The sequence below is a fragment of the Loxodonta africana genome, chromosome 18 (assembly GCF_030014295.1).
Source record: "Loxodonta africana isolate mLoxAfr1 chromosome 18, mLoxAfr1.hap2, whole genome shotgun sequence".
Lineage (NCBI taxonomy): Eukaryota > Metazoa > Chordata > Mammalia > Proboscidea > Elephantidae > Loxodonta > Loxodonta africana.
The window spans coordinates 59,578,255-59,599,974 of NC_087359.1; the positions used below are offsets into that span (position 1 = coordinate 59,578,255).

Consider the following 21,720-nt stretch of genomic DNA (forward strand, 5'->3'; position numbering starts at 1 on the left):
CCCACTTTGAGGAGCAAGGCCCCGAAACACAAACCCCTCACGAATCTCTGCCATTTCCTAAACACTCCATTCCATGGTCTCTGTAATCATCGCAGCAACCCTATCTGGTACTATCCTCTCCATTTTACAGGTAAGGACAGTGAGGCTCAGAAAGGTTGAGTCATGTGTCCAGGTTCCCAACTTGTCAGTGGCAGCCCCGGGATCTCTGGCACCAGTCCAACGACCTGGTGGAACTGATCTGGGAGGATCATCCAGAGGCTGTCCCCTACAGCCACAGACAGTTGGCTTCTCCCTTGCCCCAAAGAATCTGGCAGCGGGGGGTTGGCTTTAGCAGCAAAAGGCTGATCCAGGGACCACGTAGGAATGTCGTTCTGCCCCACCCTCTACTGGTGCCCTCTCTCCAATAATCCAGGCTCTAGTTAGTGGGGTCTGCTGGAACCTGCCTTGCCCCTTCCCTCCTAAGAGCAGTGGGTTCACATCTCAAGGCTGGCTCAGCTCGCAGCTCCCACTCCTAAGGTGCAGGCCAGGTCACCCCTAGCTCTCCAGCCACATCATCCAAGTCAAAGGTCTCCCTCCATGCCTGGGGCTCTTCTTCCACTCTCCTCCCTGCCAAAGACACTGCCTTCAGCGTCCTGGCCCAGCTCTTCAGCTCTGGCTCACTCGGTTCCCTGCTTACCCTCTTTCCTTCTTTCATGCAACAAGAGTCCCCACCAGTGCCAGTCCCAGGGTGAGGCCCTGGGCAAGGTGAATGAGGCAGACTGGATGCTGCCTTCAGGGCACAGACATAATACAGTGTGACAAGTGTCTTCCAGCAAAGCTTTTTGTCATTTTGTTTCCAATCCATCCTGCTCCCCTGAGACCCCTATGGGCAGTACTCTGAGAGGTTTCCTGGTCCTTTTTTCTTTTTTTTTGGTACACCCTCTACTGTTGCCCATCTCGACTGCCTGGCTTTCTGGTTGACCTCTGTCCCCCTCTTCTGTCTCTCTGGAGAATTAGAGTCCAGATTCCGGCCCTAGCCAGAGCAGCTGAAGGGATGACTGCCCCCCCGCCGCCCCCCACCCGGCCAGTGTATTCAGGGGTGACTGCCTCGCCATGACAAATACCACACAGACCACAGCCATGGCAAGGACCTCGGCCCTCATCTTTGACCCAGGCCTGGCCCATCCTGAGACAGAGGGCTGAGAAGTAGCCTTCCCCCCAAAGCCTGCTTTGACCCAGGTCTGCAGGCTCAGGATTTTCTGCTTAGCTAGGCTTCAGCCGCTGCTCCCAGGTTGGGGCTGAGTCAGCTAGGTCTTCATCCCAATTCCCAGGGGCCCAGAACTGCTCAGGGACACTTAAAGGCCATTCTGACCTTTGGGCCAAAAGTTCAGCAACAGTTCATTCATCCTTCCCCAGGTCCACGCAGGACAATGAAGAGAGGCAGCTTTCTAGAATGTATGAATTCGGAGGGATCTCAGAACATCATCTAATCCAGTGTTTCCTAAACTTGCTTAATCACGTGGGATTTCTACAATTAGGTAATGTGGGGTGTTGCTGATCTACCCCTTCACAGAGGGGCCTGCTTATGGTCACACAGCTAGCCTGTGGCAGTGCCCAGAGTAGACCCAGGCCTGAGGCCAGTTGAGACCTTTTCCCTACTCTTCTGGCCACCTCATGCTGACAGTCAGTGGTGGGCCCTCTCCTGACCTTGGTCTCCCAATTACACAGGGAACAGTGAGACAGGCACCTGGAAACAGGCCCAGGCTACAGAGGCCCCAGCTGGCCCTGGGCCACCCTCACTTTACTTGCATGACTTCTGGCCAGGAAACTCGGGCTGGCAGGGCAAGTAAAAGGAAATGAGGGTGGAAATGGCAGCAGGGGAGTAAGGCCCTGTGGGCAACCCTGGATGGAAGAGTCGAGTGCCACCGTGACTTGGGTCTGTGCCCGTGCCTTAATATTAGCCAGATTCTGCCTTTCCACTTCGGATCCAGACCTTCCCAACTCCCTAGAAATGGGCCCCTCGGTGTCCATGGGAAGCAAAGGTCCCCGAGTCATCTGGGGAATCAGGCTCATCTCCCAGGTTCCCAGTGACCTACGACAGTGGCACCGGGGACGGTCTTCAGCACATGGCTCTGCTGAAATGCCCACTGATAGGAGATATTGGAGGGCTCCATGGTAACAGGACTGATTCCTGCTGCCAGGAAGACCAGTATTGGTCCCTTCAGGAGTGAATCTCTGACTGACCCTCAGGAATGAGGTGGCAGGGCACTACCCCCAGCTTTTTCGCTAGCCTCCTGCAAGCCTGGCAGCTCATCTCCCAGCAGCTCAGGAGAAGAAAATGGGTGTCTGTATGAGGCCTGGGCTGGCGACACCCAGCACCAAGCCTGTGGGCAGCTCAGGGGCTCCTGCCCATCCCAGCACCTACTGTTCTCTGACCTGTGGCAGGCAGACCAGGAGCAGGAAAACAAGGGGCCCCAAGACCCCATGCCTTAGGGGCCAGAAGGTTCATCTCATTGTGTTTATATGGATTTATTATCATGATTGGCATGGTGAAGTCCTGGGACAGGCAGGCCACAGCCAAGGACTGGCTCCCCACCACAGACAGCAACCCTCTCTCTCCAGAGGGCACCAAGCCCTTCCCACAGTCCTCCCTCCCCACAAGGCTAGCACTAATGGAACACGACATTTATCACTAAAGAGTGACTGGTGGCTGGTGCACGTATCATGAATTGAGCCCCATGGGCCATACCATTTTGGCTGGAAGTAAAGATACCAGCTTTCATGCGCCAGCTGGTTCCTGAAGTATCACCTCCATCAGGGCCTCTCCTCTTCCCTGGAGGGTTCTAAATGACGGATGGCATAAAGGGTGATCAGGCTCCTGTCTCAGTGGCTTCCCCACCACCTGCCCTGATGGGCCTCTGAGGTATGATTCTATATCCTAGAGTCATAGGTTGGCACGCTGTGGATGAGGTAGGGACCCTTGGTCTAGCTTGACCACCTTGTCCAAGGTAAGCACTGCCCTTTGAGAGAAGCTGCTGGTGCTGCTGTGGGCCGGGACTGCAGAGGTATCTTTCCAGTTGGTTAGTGGTCACTCCGCTCCAATGTCCTGTCCCCCGGTCCGGGCAGATCTGGGGCTCTCAGGAAATTGCTGGAATTCACTGTGAGGATTAACCTTCTCCAACACCCTGTGAGAGACCAGAGAAGGGGATCAGATTTGCCATGGAGACTCTCAGCTCCTGTCTGGAGAAGTGACACAGCCTTTGCTTGAGTGGACTGGCCCAGGGAGCCCCCTCCTTTTCCCCTTCCCAAGCTGAGAAGTGGAGGACGATGACCCAGAGGGCTCTGGACAATGGCTGTTAAGGTCCAGCCACAATTAGCGGAGGAACTTCTCCAGCTTCCTTTAGCACATTTCTGCCACTATAGTTGCATCTCAAAAATAGGAATGGAGGGGCATGAGGGGAACTGGTGGGTAAAACACAGCCTTGCGAAGAAGCAATGTTAGCTTGATCCTTCTCCTACACATGCCTCCAGGTGGCCCTTGGGGAATGGTCCAAGGGATTAGGCAGCCAATCTGCAAGGGGAGGGGCAGCCTAGGACTGAGATTGGGATAAAGGCCTCTATGATAAGTGTAAGCCTTGCATTACCCAATCAGAATGGCTGGGATGAAGAGGAGGCCAGCACCCAGGAGGAAGGGGAACCCCTTCATGAAGTTCAGCGTGGCTGGGTAGAGTGAGTTGAAGATGCCTGAAGCCATCAGCATAGCCAAGCTATTCACACAGGCCACAGCAGAGAAGAGAGCACCTGTGAAGAAATAAAATAGCACACCCTGGAGTCTGAAAGACTTCAAATCCTAGTGTCACAACCTGACAGCTGCGTAACCTGGGACAAGTCGCTTAACCTCTCTGGGTCTCACCTTCCTCATCTGTAAATCACACCCAGTCTCATGTTGTGATAAGGAGTCAATAAGGGCATGTATGGAAAGCACCTGCTACCCTGTTGTTGCTCGTTGCCCTCGAGTCAATTCCAACTCATGGTGGCCCCGTGTATGCGGAGTGGAACTGCTCTACAGGGTTCTACTCTGGTCATGGCTGTGACCTCTCAGGAGCAGATCACCAGGCCTGTCTTTCCAGGTGCCTCTGGGTGGGTTCCAACTGCCAACCTTTCAGCTAGTAGTCGAACACTTAACTGTTTGCTCCACCCAGGGACTCCTCAACCTGTTAGGACAGTGGATACTAAATAAATGATTGCTGATAAATTCACACTCCTGTTCCTCTTGGCATGTCTGGGCACAATGAAGGTGAAAGAAAAAGCTTACTGAGTGAATGGATGAAGGCACACAGATTCTGAGGACAATAGAGCCTATGGTGGGCTGTATATGGCACTAGGGTCTCTATCACCATCAGATCCTCCTTCCAAGGCAGCTGGGGAAAAGTGAATGAGCTGATGTTTCCAGACTGGGGTCTAGAAACCCTAAGGCCTGAGAAGCTGTCCTTTATAGATACGTCAACAGAAGCCAAATTTGCCAAACGAGCAACAACCAAAGAGAAGTTGACATTAAACTCAAAGACCTCAAAACACTCATTTTACAAATGAGGAAACTGAGGCCCAGAGAGGGAAAGGGTCCTGCCCTAGATCACAAAACCAGTGGGTGACAGAGCCAGGACTTAAACCCACATCCGAAGATCCACTGCTCTTAAAAACAGACCAGGGTTTCATCCTGGCTCGACTACTCACTGAATGACCTTGGGTAAGTCAATTTAACCCTCTGGGCCTCTGCTTCTTCATCTGTCAACTGGGGACAATTAAACTTACTTCACAAGGTTCTCCATTTCCTCTGAGCTTGTACACTCTGAACCAGTGAACTAGGGAACCCTAGCATCATCACATCCATTTCACAGATGGAAAAGCTGAGGTCTGGAGAAAGTAAGTCTTTGCTCTGGTTACCCAGGAGGAAGATAATCATTCTCAGCTGACTGTCAATCCCAACTCTGTGCTCTGAAAAGCCAAGGAAAAGTGGGCGTCCTCCAGCCCCAGCCAATTCAACAGAAATGGATTTATCCTGCCCACTTCTCCAGGGGGAGAGAAAGACGGTCAGCTGCCCCAGCCCATGGCAGTCTACCTGCCCAGCTCAGGCAGCATCAACCAGGTGCAGGTTGATCCTGACACTCACCATGCTCTGACTTGCTCACCAGCTTGGAGAGCTTGGCCCGGATGACAGGTGTAGTCACTAATGACAGGAAGAAGAGCCCATATCCTGTGAATAAATAAACAATTATCAGGAAAATGGGGTCAGGGAGAGGATGCCCAAGTGAGAGACAGCACCCATATGGGACTTAGGATAGACACAGGAGAAATTCCTTTTGGTGAGGGTGGGGAGACAACGACCAAGGAGGAATCAAGACCACTTTCGTTAAGGCTTGGCCCACCTACCACCTCTTTCAGGAATGAACACTGATTCCTCAGTTGCTTTCTTGTCAGAACACTTCTCATGGTCACAACATGCATCACCCACTGCATTTGGCACTTAGTAAGGAGATGGCAGGGCACAGAAAACAAGAAGCAGCTCTGGAAGCAGCCCCAAGTTTAAAGCCTGATGCTATTGCTTACAACTCTGTGACTGAATATTTAACTTTACTGAGCCTGACTATCTGTAAAAGGAGGCTAACAGGATGGTTCTGCAATGTGGTAGGTTAAATAATAGCTGCCCAAAGACAGCAGGCCCTAATCCCTGGACCATGTAAATGTTACCTTATTTGGAAAATGGGTCTTTGCACATGTTAAGGATCTTGAGATGGGGAGATTATCCTGGGCCCTAAATGTAATCACATGTATCCTTATAAAAGGGAAGCAAAGAAAGATATGACAGAAGAGAAGGAAGCAACATGACCATTGAGACAGAAATTGGAGTGATGCAACCACAAGCCAAGGAATGCTGGCAGCCACCAGAAGGTGGAAGAGGCAAAGATCAGGTTCTCCCCTAGAGCCTCTGGAGGGAGCACAGCCCTGCTGACACCTTTGATTTCAGCCCAGTGACACTGATTTTGGATTTCTGGCCTCTAGAATTATGAAAGAATAAATTTCTGTTATTTTAAGCCACCAAATTTGTGGTCATTTATTACAGCAGCCACAGGAAACTAATCTATGAGGAAACAAGGTAACACCCATGAGGAGTATGGCACAGTAAGCACACAGTAAATGTGAGCTCCTTTTCCCTTCGCATTTAGCTACTCACAGGCTTACACTGTTTTCTTCATAACCCTTTCTCTACATTGTGACTGTTGCGTCCTCAGCAATATTGTGAACTCTAGAGGACAGGGCCTTATAGCCAACAAAGTGAATATAAAATGTGATGCCGCAGGGCCCCTTCAGGTGTCATGCTACCCAAACCCCACTATAATAAGACCCTCAGAGCAACAACTTTGCTTCCATCATCTCAGCACCCCCCAGAGCATGTAGCCCGTGACCAAGTACATGAGAGATTGTGTGAGCATGAATCAAAGGTAGCTGGTCCCTGCTTCTGCTACATTATATAAGCAAGCAGCTGAGTTAAGAAATGTATTTGTAACACATTATACTAAAACCTTTGGGACACAGCAAAGGCAGTGCTCAGAGGTCAATGTATAGCAATAGATGAACACATCAAAAAAGAAGGAATAAAAAACGATAGCTTACAACTCGAACAAATAGAAAGAGACCAGCAAAAGAGGCCCACGGCCACCAAGAGAAAGGAAATAATAAACTTCAGAGCAGAAATAAATGAAAAAGAGAATAGAAAAACAACAGAAAGAATCAACAAAACCAAAAGTTGGTTCTTTGAAAGGATCAACCAAATCAACAAACCATTGGTAAAACTGACAAAAGAAAAACAGGAGAGGAAGCAAATAACTCAAATAAGAAACGAGGGACATTACAACAGAAACAACTGAAATAAAAAGGATCATAACAGAGTACTATGAAAAACTAACTCCAACAAATTAGAAAACCTAGTGGAAATGGATGAATTTCTAGAAACACACTACCTACATAAACTAACACAAACTGAAGTAGAAAATCTGAACAGATCGACAAGAGATTGAGAAGGTAATAATAATAATAATAATAATAATAATAATAAAAACTACTAACCAAAAAAGTCCTGGCCGAAATGGCTTTACTGGAGAGAATTCTTCCAAACATTCAGTGAAAGGGCCTGCACCAGTACTACTCAAACTATTTCAAAACAGAGAAAAGGAAGGGATACTTGCAAATTCATCCTATGAAGCCAGCATAATCCTGATACCAAAACCAGGCAAGGACACCACAAAAAAAGAAAATTACAGGTAAATCCCTCTCATGAATACAGACATAAAAATTCTCAACAAAGAGAAAACAGCATCACATAAAACATAATAACACACCACAACCAAGTGGGATTCATACCAGGTACGCAAGTATGGTTCAACATTAGAAAATCAATCAACATGATCCACCACACAAATAAAGCAAAAGAAAACAATCACATGATCATCTCAATCAATGCAGAAAAGGCATCTGACAAAGTCCGACACCCATTCCTGATAAAAACTCTCAATAAAATAGGAGTAGAAGGGAAACTCCTCAATATAATAAAGGGCATCTATACAAAACCAACAGTCAACATTCTTAACAGAGAGAAGCTGAAAACATTCCCTGAGAATGGGAACAAGACAAGGATGCCTTTTATCACCACTCCAATTTAATATTGTGCTAGAAGTCCTAGCCAGAGCAATAAAGCAAGAAAAATAGAGAGACTCCAAATTGTCAGTTTGTTGTACTGTGGGGGCTTGAATGTTGCTGTGATGCTGGAAGCTACGCCACTGATATTCAAATACCAACAGGGTCACCCATGGTGGACAGGTTTCAGCTGAGCTCCCAGACTAAGACAGACTGGGAAGAAGAACCCAGCAGTCTACTTCTGAAAAGAATTAGCCAGTGAAAACCTTCTGAATAGCAGCAGAACACTGTATGATATAGGGTCGGAAGATGACACCCTCAGGTTGGAGGATATTCAAAATACAACTGGGGAAGAGCTGCCTCCCTCCTCAAAGTAGAGTTAACCTTAATGATGTGGATGGAGTCAAGCTTTCGGGACCTTCATTTGCTGATGTGGCACAATTCAAAAAGCAAAGAAACAACTGCAAACATCCATTAATAATCAGAACGTGGAATGTATGAAGTACGAACCTAGGAAAATTGGAAATCATAAAAAATGAAATAGAACACATAAACATCAATATCCTAGGCATTAGTGAGCTGAAATGGACTGCTGTTGGCCATTTTGAATCGGACAATCATATGGTCTACTGTGCCGGGAATGACAAGTTGAAGAGGAATGGCATTGCATTCATCATCAAGAAAACATTTCAAGATCTATCCTGAAGTACCATGCCGTCAGTGATGGGATAATATCCATATGCCTACTAGGAAGATGAGTTAATATGACTATTACTCAAATTTACACACCAACCACTAAGGCCAAAGATGAAGAAACTGAAAATTTTTATCAACTTCTGCAGTCTGAAATTGATCAAACATGCCATCAGGATACACTGATAATTATGGGTGATTGGAATGCAAAAGCTGAAAACAAAGAAGGATTGGTAGTTGGAAAATATGGCCTTGGTGATTGTCTTAGGCTGGGTTCTCCAGAGAAGCAAAACCAGTAAAGTGTACAAATATATATAGAGAGAGAGAGATCAAGGAAATGGCTCATGTGGTTGTAGTGGCTGGAATATCCCAAGTCTGTGGGTCTGCATAGAGGCTTCTCCTGATGCACGTAGCCACTGGGGCCAGCTAACCCAAGATCAGCAAGTCTGAGAGCAAGGCTCTTGTTCACAGGCTGTAAAGATCGACAAATGCCAAAGATGGGCAGGCAAGACCTCAGGTAAGCTGCTAGCTCAAGTCCCAAGAACAAGCAAAAGCCCACAAGCTTTGCAGAATATCCACTTACGTTCAATGCAGGCCACACACCCAAGGAAACTCCCTTTCAACTGACTGGCTACTCACAGCAGAGCCCTTCATGGAGGTGATCACATAATACCAAATCACATCATGGAAGTGATTGCACCATCATCTGACTATCAAACCACTGAGAATTATGGCCCAGCCAAGTTGATACACAATCTTAACCATCACAGTCCACCCCTTGTCAAATTGGCACCTGTACACATCTTCTCAAACCATACATAATCTCTGAATAAAGGCAACTATAAAGTCATACTTGCCCTAACATGCTACAACGAGCACACACACAAAGCAGAAATACTCATAACAATTACAGTCCTTGTTTCTGCAACTGGTCACATGGCTGTAACTGGTATTCAGAACTACCTTCTTCCACCACCCATTCTGTATTCCCTTTGCCCTCCGCAAGCATCTCAGTTGGTCACAGTTCTTTGCCTGGTGGGGTGACCCAAACTTTCATTCCTCAAGCGTCTGAGCCACTAGCAGTCATGTCAGAATTGGATTGCTGTAGTTTTCCATTGACTTTAGTCACAAGACATGGTAGTATTAAGAGACGCCCTAAGGGATCTCCTCCATTCCAGACATACTATTCTTCACCTCCATTATGTAATATCAATCCGATTTCCTCTTGGTAATCAGGATCAACCACACCAGCCAGTATGGTAACTCCCTTCCTTTGCCTGTTGATCCAAAGGTATAAGGAGCCCAAAGTGGCCAGTGTCTCCAGCTGGGAGCTAAGTGGAACTAAGACCTCTATACTTGCAAAGCATAAGGCTGCAGGGACAGGAAGCAAAAATCTTGCAAGTGGGCCACCAGGGGTAATGATGAGTGGTGTCACTCCCATTTTCACCCCTTGATTCTTGGACCATGAATCCTGGCTATGGGAGAAACAGCACCACATATTGGAAGCAGGTTTAGGGAATACACAACCTCCTAGAGAACAGAGCCCCAACCCTGCAAGGTACTGCCTCCTAGCTTTTGCCATAATTGTGTCTTTAGAGGGCCAGTCCATCATTCTATCAAGCTAGCTGCTTCAGGATGATGACGAACATGGTAAGACCAGTGAATTCCATGAGCATGGGCCCAATGCCGTACTTCATTTGGTGTGAAATGAACCCCTTGATTTGAGGCAATGCTGTGTGGGATACCATGACGGTGGATAAGGCATTCTGTAAGTCCACAGGTGGTAGTTTTGGCAGAAGGACTGTGTAGTAAAGGCAAATCCATATCCAGAGAAAGCGTCTATTCCAGTAAGAACAAAATGCTGCCCTTTCCATGATGGAAGTGGTCCAATGTAATCAACTTGCCACTAGGTTGCTGGCTGATCATCTTGAGGGATAATGCCATATTGGGGACTCAGTGTTGGTCTCTGCTGCTGGCAGATTGGGCACTCAGCAATGGCTGTAGCCAAAACAGCCTTTGTTAGTAGAAGTCCATGTTGCTGGGCCCATGTATAACCCCCCTCCCTGCCACCATGGCCATTTTGTTCACAAGCCCAGTGAGCAATGATGGGAGTAGCTAGGGAAAGAGGATGAGTGGTTTCCACAGAACAAATTATCCTATTCACTTGATTGTTAAAATCATTCTGTTGAGGTCACCCTTTGGTGAGCATTCACATGATACACAAATATCTCACTTCTTTGGCCCATTCTGAGCAGTTTATCCACATACCTCTTTTCCATAAATCCTTGTGTCCAATTTTCCAATCATGTTCTTTCCAAGTCCCTGACCATCCAGCCAAACCACTGGCCACAGCCCATGAATCAGTATACAATCACACATCTGGTCATTGCTCCTTCCAAGCAAAGTGAACAACCAGGTGCAATGCTTGAAGTTCTGTCCATTGGGAAGACGTCCCTTCACCACTGTCCTTCAGGGAGGTCCCAGAAAGGGACTGTAGTGCTGCCTCCGTTCACTTTTGAGTGGTGCCAGCATATCGCACAGAACTATCTATAAACCAGGCACAAGTGTTCTCTTCTTCAGTCAACTGATCATGAGGAACTCCCCATGTGGCCATAGGTGCAGATTGGGAGATGGAAGGTAATGTGACAGAAGTGGAGACCATGGGCATTTGGGCCACTTCTTCATGTAAATTACTGGTGTCTTCAGGTCCTGCTTGAGCCCAATCTCATACAAACTACTTTCATTTGATGATGGGGTGTTGTGCGTGTCCAACTCTATGATGCTGTGGATCAGACAACACCCAGTTCCCGATGGGAAGCTCAGGCCACTTGGTGACTTGGTATCCCACGGTTAAGCATTCAGTCTCTACTAAGGCCCAGTAACAAGCCAAAAGCTGTTTCTCAAAAGTAGTTATCTGCAGAGGATGGCAGGGCTTTGCTCCAAAATCCTAAAGGTCTGCAGTGTGATTCACCAATAGGCGTCTGCCAAAAACTCCAAACAGCACCTCTATCTGCCACTGACACTTTAAGCGCCATTGGATCAACCAGATCATATGGCCCAAGTGGCAAAGCAGCTTGCACAGCAGCCTGAACCTGTTGCAGAGCCTCCTCTTGTTCTGGGCCCCATTCAAAACCAGCAGCTTTTCAAGTCACTCGATAAATAGGCCAGAGTAGCACACCCAAATGAGGAGTATGTTGCTTCCAAAATACAAAGAGGCCCACTAGGCATTGCGCCTCCTTTTTAGTTGTAGGAGGAGCAAGATGCAATAACTTATCCTTCACTTTAGGATATCTTGACATGCCCCACACCACTGGACCCCTAGAAATTTCACTGAGGTGGAAGGTGCCTGAATTTTTTGTGGGATTAATTTCCTACCCTTAGCATGCAAATGTTTCTTTCACCAATTAGTCCTGAGTCATTGACATTTCTTCTTTATAGGTACAAGCAGCATTATGTCAACAATATAATGGACCAGTGTGGCATCTTGTGGAAGCGAAAGGTGATCAAGGTCCCTGTGGACTAAATTATGACATAGGGCTGGAGAGTTGATGTAGCCCTGAAGTAGGCAACTGAAGGTGTATTGTTGGCCTTTCCAGCTGAAAGCAAACTGCTTCTCATGGTCCTTCAAAACAGGTATGGAGGAAAAGGCATTAGTCAGATCAATAGCTGCATACCAAGTACCAGGAGATGTATTAATTTGTTCAAGCAATGAGACTACTGGAACAGCACTGCAGTTGGAGTCATCACCTGGTTATGTTTTTGATAATCTATTGTCATTATCCAAGAGCAATCTGTTTCTTGCACAGGCTAGATAGACGAGTTGAATGCGGGTGTGGTGGGAATCACCACCCCTGCATCCTTCAAGTCCTTGATGGTGGCAGTAATCTCTGCAGTCCCTCCAGGAATGTGGTATTGCTTTTGGTTTACTATTTTCCTAGGTAGGGGTAGTTCTAATGGCTTCCACTTGTCAGGGATCCAATGTGGGGGTTCCACCAGTTGCTGAGTATGTCTATTTCAATTATGCCTTCTAGAACTGGGGAAATCACTAAAGGATGGGTTCAGGGACCCACTGGACCTACTGTGAGACAGACATGAGCTAAGGCTCCATTAATAACCTGACCTCCATATGCCCCCACTCTGACTGGTGGGCCATAGTGACGTTTTGGGTCTCCTGCAATTAGTGTCAGTTCAGAGTCAGTATCCAGTAATCCCCCAAAGGTCTGATTATTTCTTTTTCTCCAATGAACAGTCACTCTCATAAAATGCCTAAGATCCCTTTGGGGAAGGCTGGGAGAAAGATTAACAGTGTAAGTTTTTGGCAGTGTATTGGAGTCCTTCCTCAAGGGGGCCCAGCCTCCCTTTCATTCAAGGGGTTGTGGGTCTTTAAACTTGCTCAAGTCTGGAAATTGACTGAGTGACCATGACTCTCTGTTCCGACGATTTGAGTTGGACTCCTGTTTACCTGACCTAGAATTCATCTGTTTGTACAGATCAAGTAAATATTTAGTAGATTTCCTGTCTATTTCACTCCTAGAGACACCATGACTAAGTAGCCAATGCCATAAATCCACACGAGTCAGACTATTCTGATTACTGCTTTGACTCCACTGTCCATTACTGTAACCACACCCATTTTGTGTTTGTTGATTGAGTGCAGCCACTTGGCCCCTACTACCACCGGGTCCAATCAGACCCATTGTAGCTAGGTGTCTGAATTCAGTTAGGGTAGCTCCCACTGTCAAATCTGATTTACATAAAATAGTAATCACAGCCGTCTTCAAAGATGTTAGGGCTCCCTTCACAAATTGGTTCCTCTCCATTGTGGTAAAAGGTGTGTCCTCTGGGCACTCTATGTGTGCATCTGTGGGTCTAACCTGATAAATCCACTCTAGCATACTAATTTCCCCAAGCCTTTGGATATATTCTTCTACAGTATACCAAGGCAGGTCTGGTACTTCAGCTTGATTTAGTGTGGGCCACCATGTAATCCATGCTTCAGCAACCCAACCAAATAAACTATTAGATCCTTTCCTAACTTCTTGAGCTGAAACACTGAATGAAGAATCTGTGCTTATAGACCCATATCAATAAACTCAGACTGATCCATTTTTATGTTGCTTGCACCATTAGCCCACATTATTAATACCATTTCCACACATATTCCCCAGGTTTTGTTTGTACATATTAGAAAATTCAAGTAGTTCTTTTGGAGTATACCGTACCTCCTCCTGGGTCACACCTTGTACTTCACTTTTTGGGGCTCACTGGGACTTGAGTCTAGTTATAGGTCTAGAAGCCAAAATTTGTAGTGGGGAAGTGTTTTGAGAACATTCAGCATTGTCTTGTAAAGCATCTAGCTCAGGTGATACCCTAGGTAATGACTCAGACGAGGGCTCTTTAGAGGCAGCCAGGCTAGTCTCACTATATGGGAGTGGACTGGCTAATGGTTTTACTGGGCAGGGTGGTTTAGCAGGCAAACATGGAGAAATCTCTTCAGATTTCAGCCCTGAGTGACAGGGCTGGTTATGTTGGTCAGAGTAATTCACTGGAATTGAGAGGCTCAATGTCTCCCGTTTCCTGATTATCTGCCCATATGTCTCCAGTCCAAGTTTCAGGATCCCATTTCTTCCCAATCAATGCCCTCACTTTAACTTCAGACACCCCTCGAGGTTGGTAATTCAGTTGGCATTCTAATTTAGCCACTCTTACAATAAGACTCTGGGTTTGGTTTTTGGCAGTATCAGCATTGGAGGAAGACTCATTAGCAACCTGAGTTATGCAGATGACAGAACCTTGCTTGCTGAAAGTGAAGAGGGCTTGAAGCACTTACTGATAACCACGGTCTTCACTATGAATTACACCTCAACATAAAGAAAACAAAAATTCTTATACCTGGACCATTAAACAACATCATCATAAATGGAGATAAGATTGAAGTTGTCAAGGATTTCATTTTGCTCAGATCTACAATCAACACCCATGGAAGCAGCAGTCAAGAAACCAAAAGACGCATTGCATTAGGCAAATCTGCTGCAAAAGACCTCTTTAAAGTGTTGAAAAGCAAAGATATCACCTTGAAGACTAAGGTGCTCCTGACCCAAGCCGTGGTGTTTTCAATCACTTCATATGCATGTGAAAGCTGGACAATGAGTAAGGAAGACCAAAGAAGAACTGACGCTTTTGAATTATGGTGTTGGTGAAGGATACTGAATATACCATGGAGTGCCAAAAGAACTAACAAATCTGTCTTCAAAGAAGGACAATGATCCTTAGAATGAAGGATGGCGAGACTACGTCTCACGTACTCTGGACATGTTATCAGGCAGGATCCTAGTCCCTGGAGAAGGACAACATGCTTGGTAAAGTAGAGGGTCAGCAAAAAGATGACACTCAACAAGACGGACTGACACAGTGGCTCCAACAATGGGCTCAAGCATAACAACGATTGGGAGTATGGCACAGGACCAGGCAGTGTTTCGTTCTGTTGTACACGGGGATGCTACGAGTTGGAACGGATTCGATGGCACCTAACAACAACAACAAACTGGTAAGGAAGAAGTAAAACTATCCCTATTCACAGATGACATGATACTATACATACAGAACCCTAAAAACTCCACAAAAAAAACCTGAAACTAATAGAAAGATTCAACAAAGTAATAGGATACAAGATAAACATACAAAAAACAGTTAGATTTCTATAGACAAATAAAGAGAACTAGAGAAAGGAAACCAGGAAAGCATTGGCATTTATAATAGCCCCTAAAAAAATAAAATACTTAGGAATAAATCTAACCAGGGACATAAAAGACCAATAGAAAGAAAACTATAAAACACTACTGCAAGAAACTAAAAGAGGCCTACAAAAAGGGAAAAACTAAACATTGTGAAAATGTCAATTCTACCCAAGCAATCTATAAATACTATGCAATCCATATTCAAATACCAACAGCATTCTTTAACAAGATGGAAAAACAAACAATTTACCTTATATGGAAAGGAAAGAGGCCTCAGACAAATAAAGCATTATTGAAGAAGGGGAGCAAAGTAGGAGACCTCATACTACCTGACCTTAGAAGCTGGTACTGGTACAACAAAAGACACATTGACCAATGGAACAGAATTGAGAACCCAGATATAAATTCACCTACCTACGGTCACCTGATCTTTGACAAAGGCCCAAAGTCCACTAAATTGGGAAATCAGTCTTTTTAACAAATGGTGCTGGGAAAATTGGATGTCCATCTGCAAAAAAATGAAACAGGATCCATACCTCACCCTGTTCACAAAAAATGGATTAAAGACCTAAATGTAATACCCTGAACAATAAAAAGCATGAAAGGAAAAGTAGAGCTACGCTAGGGGTCCTAATATATGGCATAAATAGAATACAAACCATAACTAACAATACACAAACACCAGAAGAAAAGCTAGATAACTGGGATCTTCTAAAAATTAAACACTTACGCTCATTAAAAGACTTCTCTAAAAGAGTAAAAAGAGAACCTACAGACTGGGGGAAAAAATTTGGCTATGACAAATCCGACAACGGTCTAATCTCTACAACACCTCTACAACGAAAAGGCAACCCTATTAAAAATGGGCAAAGCATATGAACAGACACTTCACCAAAGAAGACATTCAGGCAGCATGAGACACATGAGGAAATGCTCTCAATCACTAGCCATTAGAGAAATGCAAATAAAACTACATTGAGATACCATCTTACCCCAGCATTACTAGCACAAATCAAAAAAGCAGAAAATCTCAAATGTTAGAGAGGTTGCCGCAAGATTCGAAGTCTTATGCACTACTGGTGGGAACACAAAATGGTACCAACATTCTGGAAAACAATATGGCATTTCCTTAAAAAGCTAGAAATACCATACAATCCAGTAATCCCACTCCTAGGATTATATCCTAGAGAAATAACAGCCATCACACAAACAGACATATGCATACCCACATTCACTGCAGCACTATTCACAATAGCAAAAAGATGGAAACACCCCAAGTGTTCATCAACAGATGAATGGATAAACAAACTATGGTGTGTACACACAATGGAATACTACACAATGATAAAGAACAATGATTAATCTACAAAACATCTCACGACACAGATGAATCTGGAGGGCATTATGCTGAGTGAAATAAGTATCACAAAAGGACAAATATTGTATGTGACCGCTGTTATAAAAACACATGAAAAGGTTTACACACAAAAAGAAATAATCTTCGATGGTTATGAGGGAGGGTAGAGGTGGGGAGAGAAAAACACTAAATAGACAACAGGTAAGTGGTAACATTGATGAAGGGTAAGACAGTACACAATACTGGGGAAGCCAGTACAATTTGACCATGACAAGGTCATGGAAGCTTCACAGACACATCAAACTCCCTGAGGGACCAAATTACTGGGCTGAAGGCTGGGGACCATAGTCTCGGGGGACATCTAGCTCAATTGGCATAACATAGTTTATAAAGAAAATGTTCTGACAGTGTTGAGTAGCATCTGGGATCTTAAAAGCTTGTGAACAGCCATCTAAGATACATCTAATGGTCCCACCCTGTCTGGAGCAAAGGAGAATGAAGAAGACCAAAGACACAAGGGAAAGATTAATTCAAAGAACTAATGGACCACAACTACCACAACCTCCACCAGACTGAGACCAGAACAACTAGATGGTGTTTCTGGATACCACCACCAAAAGCTCTAACAGGGATCACAATAGAGGGTCCTGGACAGAGCGGGAGAAAAATGTAGAACAAAATTCAAATTCAAATACACACACACACACACAAAGGACCAGACTTGCTGGTCTGACACAGACTGGAGAAATTCCAAGAGTACGGCCCCTGGTCACCCTTTTAACTCAGTACTGACGTCACTCCTGAGGTTCACCCTCAGCCAAAGATCAAATAGGTCTATAGGGCAAACAATAACACACAAGAGGAATGTGTTTCATAGTTGAGCATCTGAAAGCAAAGAAGGCAGGAAGGAACAGGAAAACTGGATCAATGAAAACAGGGAACCCAGGGTGGAGAAGCGGAGAGCGTTGATACATTGCAGGGTTGGCAACCAATGTCACAAAACAATTTGTGTATTGTTTAATGAGAAGCTGATTTGCTCTGTAAACTTTCACCTAACACACGATTAAAAAAAAAAAAATGAAATCTGTGATTATTGAACAGCTAACTTTGTATATAACACATTTTAGGGCTGTATCAAAACCAACCTGTATCTTTAAAACAGGGCTTCAAACTGGTTCCTTTTGGTTCCAACCCCCTGCTAAGAATCTCAATTTCTAACAAGTTCGCAGGCAATGCTAACGTTGCTGGTTAGGGACCAATTCTGAGAACCATTAGTAGAGCAGTGGTTCTCAAAATTTGTTATACATAATAATCACCTGAGAATCTTGTTAAAATATAGGTTCTTTTTCAGAATACAGAGGGTGGAAATTCAAATTCTTTGCAGAGGTTCGAATCTGAATGAACCAGTTGGAAGTCCTGCTTTAAAAGTTAACTTCCTCATTCTCTGGTCAGTTTCAGCCTGCAGGATCTGAAAGTCCTCCTATCCCCTCCAAAAAAAGAAAGAAGTAAAGCAAGCAGAAATTTTATATTTGTGGTCTGAAGAGACTAGTTTCTCTAAAAATCCAAAGAAGCTGACCAAGGCTATTTGAGGTCCTGTGATTCTTACCACAGAAGTGAGTATTTGAGGCATTAATGGTGTGGACTTTGTTTAAGAACACCACGAACAGCCAAAGGAGGCCAAGGGGTGAAGCAGTTAGTGTATGAGCCATGCTTTTGTATCTCTTACTCTACGATACTAGCAACATCTATGGTTGACAATGTGATTAATTACTTTGGCTACTGAAGGTGTGTATTTTCAGTATATCAAAGATGGCATTTTTTCTGGAGTCTCTTAGTTGTCGGCCCTCCAGTGCAGGCTAGGGGCAAAATGCTGTATTTCCAAAGTCATGAACCCCATTTGGAGGTAGAGTGGCTGGCCTCCAGGACAAGCTGTCCCCGAGCCCACACATTTTACCTGTGAATACGAGGGGTGTGATGGTAGCGAATGCAAAGACTACCATCCCCAGGATGTTGAAGGTCAGGCCGATCTCGGCCACCCAGGTGTCAGCCAGGCAGTACTGAAGAAGCCGAAGGCCCAGCAAGCTGGTGAGGTACTGGAGGTGGTAAGCCGCAGAACCATAACCAATTAGCTTGGAGTCCCAGCAGAGGGGTGCGCTCAGCTCATAGATGGTCATGATGTCCTGGGCCCCAAAGTGCACAGTGATTACAACGAAGATGGCCAATGAGTAGAGGGCCAAATGCTTCCTGGATTTTTCCGGGGATGGAGTCACATACAGCTGGAAAATGGATCGGTGGTGACGAAGCGTGAAGAGCCGGGCTTGGGTCGGCTCCTTCACGGTCTCGCCAAAGCAGAATGCTGCGTAGAGAGTTATGGCTATGAGCAAGGCCAAGGCCAGCCAGAAGGGGTTGGCATAACCCTGGGCCCGCAGCCAGTAGCCCCCAAGAAGGCTCGCCAGCGTCCCAGACACCCCGATGCACGCTTCCAGCAAGGCCATGCGGAAGGTGCGGCTCCTGCTAGAGCTGACATCCGCCACGGAGGCGAAGCCAGCAGCCAGGAGGCCATTGTAATCGCCAAGGAGGGCACAAAGGATGCGGCCCAGCACGAAGTAGCCAACGTGGAGCTGCAGCTGTACCACAAAGATGGACACCACGGCTTGGACCAGCAGGCTGAGCGAGGCCAGCACCAGCAGCGGGCGGCGGCCCACACAGTCACTCCAGGCCCCCAGCAAGGTGGACGAGAAGAGCCCCACTAGGAAGCCGCCCACGTTCATGTAGAGGGTCCAGTGGGAGGTGAGGGTTTCCACTTCCTGTGGAGGCATGAGCCTTAGTGGGGTGCCGTTCCTAACTCTGAGTTCCCCACCCCCAGAACATCACCATCCTGGGACCTATGAGGATTTGGAAAGGACCGAAAAACTTTCTTTGGAGCCTATATGAGAAATGGGCCAAGGCCCCATTCCCTCAGCTTTACCCTCTCCTGTTAACCTTCAAGGCCATGTTTTATTAGGTTAACTTTACCTCATGTCTCACGTTGCAGTTCTTTCTCAGGTCCTAACTTTGCTATGGTCCCGCCCACTGCTCAGTACCCACGCCCCTCAGGGGTCCCCCTCTTTTAAGAGGCTGCGCCTGTCCCCTTAGCTGCCTTTCTGCCCCGGCTTCGCTCCCCTCCACGCTCTTCTCCAGGCCCTCGCTCCTCCCCACCGGCGTTACCTGCATGGTGGGGTTCGCGCTGTGGTTGCTGCAGCTATCCCTATCGCGCGTGCCATTGTAGCCGAGGTCAATACTGAATCGGTGCCACAGATACTGCGTGGTGACCGGGCCCTGCAGGACCAAGGCAAAGTTAGCAAGGAAGACGAGCGGCTCCACGGGGCCGCGGCACAGTACGGCCCGCCCTGGGCAGACGCGGGGCTCGCTAGGGGAACCCGAGCGCCCCTCCATGAGCCTGCGCGGCGGGGCAAACGCGAGCGGGGCGGCGGGACTGGCGCACTACCACGGTGCTGCAAAGCAACAGCCCCAGGCCTGAGCCTGCGCGGTGTGCGCCTGCGCCCAGCGCCCATCTTTAAAAGGCGGGCGGGGCGGGGCGGGGCCTGGGGCCGTTCTGGGCTGGGTGTGGGCGCGAGGCGACCCGGCATCCCTGCGGTCAAAGTGACAGCGCCTGCAAACTGTGCAAGGATACCTGCCCATTAGACCTTTCTCCCAAGCCCAGAAACGCTCGTAATAATAAGAAGAATATCAATAATTAACATATATTGAGCGCTTACTATCTGCTGGGCGCATTACTAAACTCTTGGAGTGCAATAATTTATCTCCAGACAACCGTTCGTGTAGCCACTAATCGATCCCAATCTACAGGCGAAGAAACAAGATTGTCAGGCACGCAAGGGCCAGCGAGAACCCTTGACTCCTGATGCCCAGGCTGGTTTATCTGCGCTATTTTTTTATAACGGAGAAGATAGGAGCAAAACTTTGAGCTTGAATGCCTGGGGTTGGAATACCCAGCCTCTGCTACTACCTTGGGCGTGTAATTTACCTCCCTGTGCCTCAGTTTCCCATTTGTAAGATGAAGATGTTAATAGAATCTACCTCAAAGGGTTGTTGTAAAGAAGAGTGGCCAAATATAAGTACTATTATATGCCCCGCCCTTTTTGTGGTGCTTCAGGGGAAAGTTTACACAGCAAATTAGTTTCTCATTAAACAATTAATACACAAATTGTTTTGTGACATTGGCTGCTAACCTCGCGATGTCTCAACACTCACCCCTCTCAACCTCGGGTTCCCCATTTCCATTCACCCAGTTTTCCTGTCCCTTCCTGCTTTCTCTTCTTTGCTTTTGGGCCACTGTGCCTATTTAGTCTCTTTCATATATGTGATGGAACTACATGTGTCCTGTCTAACTTTCAGCTAAAGGGTGAACTTCGGGAGTGACTTCAGTAGTGAGCTAAAAGGGTGTTCAGGGGACATACACTGGGGGTTTCTCCAGTTTCTGTCAGAACAGAGAAGAGTCTGATCTCTTTTTCTGATTTTGAATTTGGGTCTGCATTTTTCTCCTGCTCCGTCCGGAGTCCTCTATTGTGATCCCTGTCAGAACAGTCGGTGGTGGTATTTGGGCACCATCTAGTTGTTCTGGACTCAGTCTGGTGGAGGTTGTGGTTCGTTAGTCCTTTGGATTAATCTTTCCCTTGTGTCTAAGGTCTTCTTCATTCTCCTTTTTTCCAGACAGAATGGGACCAGTAGATGTATCTTAGATGGCCACTCACAAGCTTTTAAGACCCCAGACACTAATCACCAAAGTAGGATGTAGAACATTTTCTTTATAAACTATGTTATGCCAATTGAGCTAGATGTCCCCCGAGGCCATGGTCCTCAGCCCTAAGCCGTCAGCCCAGTAACTTGGTCCCTCAAGGAGTTTGGATGTGTCTGTGAAGCTTCTATGACTTTGCCTTGGTCAAATTGTGCTGACTTCCCCAGTATTGTGTACTGTCTTATCCTTCACCAAAGTTACCACTTATCTATTGTCTAGTTGGTGTTTTTTATATCCCATCCCTCCCCTCCCTCCTAACCTTCAAATATTGTTTTTTTTTTAATTATTATTGTGCTTTAAGTGAAAGTTTACAATTCAGGTTAGTTTCTCATACAAAAATTTATACACACATTGTTACATGACCCTAGTTGTTCTCCCTGTAATGTGACAGCACACTCCTCCTTTCCACCCTTTCTTTCCATGTCCATTCAACCAGCTCCTGTCCCTTTCTGCCTTCTCATCTC

General features: G+C 46.3%; 1 protein-coding gene across 1 annotated transcript; it reads right to left on the minus strand.

Moving 5' to 3' along the window:
• Window positions 1-25: 25 nt before the first annotated feature.
• SLC46A1 (solute carrier family 46 member 1) lies at window positions 26-19,926 on the minus strand. The gene is made up of 5 exons (XM_003416946.4): window positions 19,666-19,926; window positions 18,413-19,265; window positions 5,150-5,233; window positions 3,624-3,780; window positions 26-3,164 (listed from the first exon to the last, which is right to left on the minus strand). Exons 1-5 carry the CDS (start codon window positions 19,891-19,893, stop codon window positions 3,068-3,070), a joined length of 1,419 nt encoding a protein of 472 aa, XP_003416994.1. The 5' UTR covers window positions 19,894-19,926; the 3' UTR covers window positions 26-3,067.
• Window positions 19,927-21,720: the final 1,794 nt, after the last annotated feature.

What these genes read in the sequence shown, in the direction of transcription:
- SLC46A1 (XM_003416946.4), bottom strand. Translation starts at nt 19,893, where the DNA reads ATGGAGGGGCGCTCGGGTTCCCCTAGCGAGCCCCGCGTCTGCCCAGGG. An exon ending in GCGCGAACCCCACCATGCAG is followed by an intron (nt 19,266 to 19,665) that starts GTAACGCCGGTG and finishes ATGCCTCCACAG; the next exon opens with GAAGTGGAAACCCTCACCTC. An exon ending in GGTGAGCAAGTCAGAGCATG is followed by an intron (nt 3,781 to 5,149) that starts GTGAGTGTCAGG and finishes ATTTCTTCACAG; the next exon opens with GTGCTCTCTTCTCTGCTGTG.